General features: G+C 34.2%; 1 protein-coding gene across 1 annotated transcript in view; it reads left to right on the top strand.

The window, feature by feature from the left end:
• The window catches only part of PDCD4 (programmed cell death 4 (neoplastic transformation inhibitor)), a 26199-nt gene that overhangs the window by 12281 nt on the left and 7309 nt on the right, over positions 1-6609 (top strand). Inside the window, exons 5-7 of the mRNA XM_012663882.1 lie at positions 1593-1706; positions 4435-4656; positions 5680-5777. Coding sequence (XP_012519336.1) covers positions 1593-1706; positions 4435-4656; positions 5680-5777 — 434 coding nt within the window. The remainder of the gene's footprint in view (positions 1-1592; positions 1707-4434; positions 4657-5679; positions 5778-6609) is intronic.

Below are 6609 nucleotides of genomic sequence, written 5' to 3'. Positions count from 1 at the left end.
AGGCTGGTTTCGAGCTCCTGAGCTCAAACAATCCGCCCGCCTCGGCCTCCCAGAGAGCTAGGATTACAGGCGTGAGCCACCACGCCCGGCCAAGGTTCCTTTTTAATATACTGTCTAGAATGGCACCTATATGATAAATTTTGTTTTTGGGATATGTGTGTCTTTTTTCTAGGGATAATTAGGGTGTAATTTTTAATAGATATTGCAGTGAATTTTTAATATTTTTTAATGTAAATTTAAAAGTAGAAAGAGTAGTATAATTAACCTACTTGTATTCATTTCCGAGGTTTACCAACTTCAATAATTATTAACTCATAGACAGTCTTGTTTCATTCTATATATCCATTTACTCTCCCTCTTCTGTTGCCTCCACACTCCCACCATATTTTGGATTATTTTGAAGCAAATTATAGATATTATGACATGTTTTTTAAAAAATGCTATCTTTGCATAAGATAGGACGTGATGATGAGAATTTTAGACAGGAGAATGTCAGGGTATATTTTAGGTTGTTTTCGTTGTGTATTGTTTGTGTGTACATATTTACCTATTTTAACTAATAGTTGGACATGGAAATATTTCTAAGAGAATATGAAAAAATTTAAAACCAGTAGGATTCAAATACTGTAGAATCTTTACTAAAAATTTATTGGTCTTTTGGGTGTATGTTGTTAGACTGAAGCCTGTCACAAGTTGCAAATATAGAGTAGTCACCCTTTATCCCTGGTTTTACTTTCTGAGGTTTCTGTTACCTGCAGTCAACTGCATTTCAAAAATATTAAATGGATAATTCCAGAAATAATTCATAAATTTTAAATTGTGTGCCATTCTGAATAGTGTGATGAAATCTCCCAGTGTCCAGCTCTGTACCACCCATCCTGCCTAGGGTGTGAACCATCCCTTTGTCTAGCATATCCACACTGTATATGTAGCTCACTCAATAGTCACTTAGTAGCCTTCTCTGTTACCAGATTGAAAAACAGTACATATAGGGATTGATACTAGCTGTGGTTTCAGGCATCCACTGGAGGTCTTGGAACATATCCCCTACGGATAAGGGGGTACTACATTTCAGAGCTTTTTTGCAGGGGAGAGAGGGATGGTCTGGTGATACACGTTAATCTTACTTCTTTTTGAAATTTCAGTTGAGCAGCGCTTTTCCTTAGAGATTTTTCAGTCACTACAACATTGCTCTTTGTTATACTTTTATTATAATTATGAAGGCTTTGGTTCCTGCAGAAAAATGAAGTTTTAATGAAAATACCATATATGATAGGAAGCCATCATAAAGCTTTTTGGTCAGTGAAGACTGGTTTTGAGAGAGATATAAAAAATTAACAGAATATATGAGGGTTGGGAGCAAGTCATATTTTGCTGTGGTTAGTGGTTCTACTCTGTATATTGGCTTATTGTATTCAGATTTTGTAAAAGAGCAGTGACATGTATTCTATTTTTATGTGTGGTTAAAGCATGTAGCATGTCTTTATCTTGCTCTAAATGAGGATTATTAACCAGTCAAATATAAAATTATACAATGATTTCTGTTTACCTGAATTTTGTTCTTTGTAACTCTTTGTCCTTTTTCCCCTCAGGAAAACTGTGTTTATGAAACTGTAGTTTTGCCTTTGGATGAAAGAGCATTTGAGAAGACTTTAACACCAATCATACAGGAATATTTTGAGCATGGAGATACTAATGAAGTTGCGGTAAGTTTAAACTATAAATTATTTTATATAGGAGAGAAAAGACTGTTTTTTGTTTGTTTGTTTTTGATACAGAGTCTCACTGTGTTGCCTGGACTAGAGTGCCATGGCGTCAGCCTAGCTCACAAAAACCTCAAACTCCTGGGCTCAAGCGATCCTCCTGCCTCAGCCTCCCGAGTAGCTGGGCCTATAGGCATGCGCCACCAAGCCCGGCTAATTTTTTTCTATTTATTTTTAGTTGTCCAGCTAATTTCTTTCTATTTTTTTTTAGTAGACACAGAGTCTCACTCTTGCTCAGGCTGGTCTCGAACTCCTGAGCTCAAACGATCTGCCTGCCTGGGCTTCCCAGAGTGCTAGGATTACAGGCGTGAGCCACCGCACCCCGCCGGGAAAAGACTCTTTAAGCAAAATATAACTAGAGTGATCTTGGATCACTGAATAAGTTTACACATTTTCTTTTGCATAAACAAATTTCTAAGTAAGAAATGGAATAAAATCTCATTACATTAAACCAGTTCTTATATATTTGGGATCTGACGAGAGCTGTGTGTGATTTCCTTCCATGAAAAACGGCACGACAATATTTTTATAAATCAACTTTTATAATTATATGAATTTATAACATCTACTTTTGTAATGCATAAAATATAATTTTAGCAATTCCAGGGTATTTATGGACCCTCTGAAACCTCTTCAAGGACCTCAGTTAATAATATCTGACTTAGTTTCATGTTTTTGATGGTCATTCCAATGTTCAGGATTAGGATAAAATTAATCTTTGTGCCAAAAAAACCCCACCGATATAAAGATTTGAAAAAGAATGTATACAGAAACCAAGAGAATTGTTTTTGAAGCAGATTTGTATGCAAAGATTTACTGTGTTAATTATGAATTGTTCATAAAGTAAATCTAAAAGGGTGAAATAAAATTATTGGTCTAGTTATGATTACTGGGTTAAAGTAAAACAATTGTAACTCTTTAGAAAACCTTTAGATTTTCAAAATTCAGACTGGACAGTCTTGATTTGACTGATACTGTGAGGTTTATCTTTGGATTTGTAAGATTTGAATATAAAACAAATATTTGTACAGTGCATACCATGTGGAGGAATTTGTGATAGGTGATTCCTGCCCTTTTGAAGCTCAGTCAAGTGAAGGAAATGATATATAAACAGATTATTAAACTATGTGAAACACTCTGTTATGGAGGAAAAGTTTAAATCCTGGCAGAGACTGTTGAAATCTGGGTATCTACTTAGCATAAGACCAATTGTATATTGTGCGTCTATTAACCGAGTAGTGGCATGAGCAGAGTGTTATGGAAGCGTAAAATGGAGAGCAATAGCCAAGGTGATTTGGAGCCATCTGAAGGATGGTTAGGCGTTTGCTAGTTAAAATCATTGAAGAGGGTTTTCCAGGAAAGAGGAATACCATGTCTGAAGGCAATGAGTTAAAGTGTGGTCGAGGAAGATGAAATGGAATTGGAAGAGAATACTAACAAGGACAAGTTAGGTGGCTGTGAAGATAGTTGTGGCACCTTCTTGGTAGTATACCATGATTTAAAGAGTCTAAGAAAACTTTCATTAAAGAGGAAGGCACTCTGAGTAAGTGAGTTACAGTTTAGCCTCTAGGGTCAGATTGCCTGTACTCCACTTTCAGCTTGGCCACTCCAGCTGTATGCCTTCAGCCATTACTTAATTTTTCTGTGCTTTGGGCATGATAAGTATGATAATTTAATACTCAAAGGGTTATTTTAAGTATAAAATAATACTAGTAAAGTGGCTATTATATAATGCCTGATATATTATAACTGGTCAATAAGTATTAACTGTTGCTATTATATTTTTAATAGAAAAATTTAACTTTATTCCAGCATTTAAAACCAATAATCCCATTTAAAAACAGTGGTTGAAGGTCCCATTTTAAATTTTACATGAAAGTATAAAGTAAATTTTTATTTCAGGGGAAAGCTTTGAATAAGAGTATAAACAGCTTAAGATAATGTAAAATGAATTTCTCTACAAATGCTCATAAAACAATATTTCTAGAAATAATAGTAAGGCAGAATTAGCTGCTAACTAACTCTGGGTTAGTAATATCATGTAGCTTAATGAACTATAGTCATGAGCTACATAACAATGTTATGGTCAAGGATGGACTGCAGATACGACTGTGGTCCCATGAGATAATAATACCGTATTTTACTGTACGTTTTCTATGTCTAGATATATTTAGGTACACAGATACTTAATCATTGTGTTAGAGTTGCCTACAGTATTCAGTACAATAACATGCTGTACAGGTTTGTAGCCTAGGAGCAGTAGGATATACCATATAGCCTAGGTGTGCAGTAGGCTATACCATGTAGATTTGCGTAAGTACGCTCTGATATTCACACGATGATGGAATTGCCTAAACGACAAGTTTTTCAGAGTATATCCATGTCATTAAGTGATGTATGACTGTTTTAAATGTAATTCACATTCTTGAATTTAGTGATGTTCATGTAGTTAAAGCTTGACAAAGTGGATCAATATCTAATTTATACGCAGAAAAAGGTGTATTTATCCTATATCCCAAAATATGACTGCATCTCTCTGATTATTTCCAAAGAGGGAGAGGTAAAGATAGATATAGATAGAAGTTTGGTTTTTCAAAAATAAAATTTTATTAAACTACAAGTTGTCACATACTTAAAAAGTTTTTTTAAATCATTTTATTTTTTTGAATAGGAAATGCTGAGAGATTTAAATCTTGGTGAAATGAAAAGTGGAGTACCGGTGTTGGCAGTTTCCTTAGCATTGGAGGGGAAGGCTAGTCATAGAGAAATGACATCTAAGCTTCTTTCTGACCTTTGTGGGACAGTAATGAGCACAAATGATGTGGAAAAATCGTTTGATAAATTGTTGAAAGATCTACCTGAATTAGCATTGGATACTCCTAGAGCGCCACAGGTTTGTATGAGTAGTCTTTTTGTTCATTTCCCCCTCTCCCATCCTACATTCCTCCCAGTTACCCTCCCAATTATAGAAATAATACATGCTTCTAGGAAATTTTAGTGGATGAAAGGGAAATGGCCCACATTTCCCACTAGACAAAAATAGCCAACATTTTGTTGTATTTTTTCCTAGCTGTTCTTGTTTTTTTGTTTTTTAAACATAGTCTTCATCATATTATAAATTTGGTTGTATAGCCTACTTTTCCCCCATGCTTTGTATAGTTTTTAGATTTTATATATATATATTTTTACCATATATATGTTCACTATTATATATAGTTAAGCTGATTTATTAGCTAGGATTTTCAAAAATATAGGTGGTTATAATTGATTGAATTTGCTTGACTAATGTTTATTATAAAAATAGTCATAAATAAGACTTTCTCTGTGTAGCTTTGAAAACATGAAATTGTTACTATTGAATTATCAAAGTTAATATCTTCCCCTGTGGCCACAAAGTGCATCATCTTATGTATGTACCTCTTAAACAGATCTTATTGTTGGGCACTAAAGTGGTTAGTGCTGTGAACATACTTCCAAATAACTATTTCTACACAATGTTTTTCTCCATAAGATAAATTTATTTAACTGTCCTTCCATGGACAGTTTTTTTACAAAACCTAGTCTGTGGTCTTTTTTTAATAAAAGGGACTTCACCTGACCTTAAGTCATTCATTTAACAAATACTTTTGATCATGTACTATGTATCAGGCAGTGTGCAAGGTGTTGAGGATTCAATGGTGAGTAAAACAGATGTGGGCCGCGCTCCGAAGGCACTTAACTTGAAGGTTAAGAGGTGGGAGTGTATGCCAGGCATAACTAACAGCTATACTAATTGGTGTTTTTTGGATATTCCAACATTTTATAGGTATTGACTATATAGTTCAACCAGTCTTCATAATTTATGTATTTAGAAATTGTGTCCTATAAAAGTTTATTTTAGGTTTTTTTTATATAGGTCTGTTTTTTCTTATTACAGTTGGTGGGCCAGTTTATTGCTAGAGCTGTTGGAGATGGAATTTTATGTAATACCTACATTGATAGTTACAAAGGAACTGTAGATTGTGTACAGGCTAGGTAAGTAAATTAATTTTCCTACTTAGAATTTCATAATGGGGGAATTTCTGGAGGAGGCTACTGAAATGACACTTGCATTAATCAGACATTGTGGACATCTATTTGTCGTTTGTCTGTATTCTCCACTGTTAAAATGGAGAGATTGTTGGCATGATGTAACAGGAGGAGGACAGTACTATAATGCAGAAGTTCTGAGTTATAGCTAACCCATTAATTACCTTCATGTCAAGCCATTCTTGTCTGGGTCTCAGTTTTCCTTATTATAAAATGAAAGCATTGGGTATAGTATGTTCTTTAAAGTCCCTTCAGATTCTAGCATTCTGCAGTTATTTAATAGTCTAATAAGATGAACAAGATTAACAGCGGAGCCTGATTTGCAATTTTATTTTGTATTAATCTGTAGAAAATCTTTTAGAATATGTCTTTTTCACTTTCATTCTTTGGTATAATTAATTGTAAGCTAAAAGGTGATGTTTGGGAGTTATGCTATATGATTTAACTTCCTGGGGACTTAGACTTGGACTTAGTATGTCTTAGGTTTTCTGAGGTCTAGATATTAATTTTCTGGGGCTACTTCAGGTCATAGTGGAATGGTCTCCCTGGGTGGGAAGGCATGGATGTGGGTAAAATTATATGGGACATGTTCTCTCTCATTGTAGATCAGTTATTTTTAATATATTTTGATTTTTCTTGAATGAGATATGGAAGCAATAAATAGAGCATGAGAATCAACTTTTTTTTGCTCCCTACTTTTTATTTTGAAAAAGGTTTTTTAGAGTTTTGAATTTTATATTGCTTTTGTTATATGAAAGATTTTAGTGCATATGGGATT

Source organism: Propithecus coquereli, unplaced genomic scaffold (genome assembly GCF_000956105.1).
Source record: "Propithecus coquereli isolate 6110/MARCELLA unplaced genomic scaffold, Pcoq_1.0 Scaffold84, whole genome shotgun sequence".
Lineage (NCBI taxonomy): Eukaryota > Metazoa > Chordata > Mammalia > Primates > Indriidae > Propithecus > Propithecus coquereli.
This window is presented reverse-complemented; position numbering and strand designations above follow the sequence as displayed.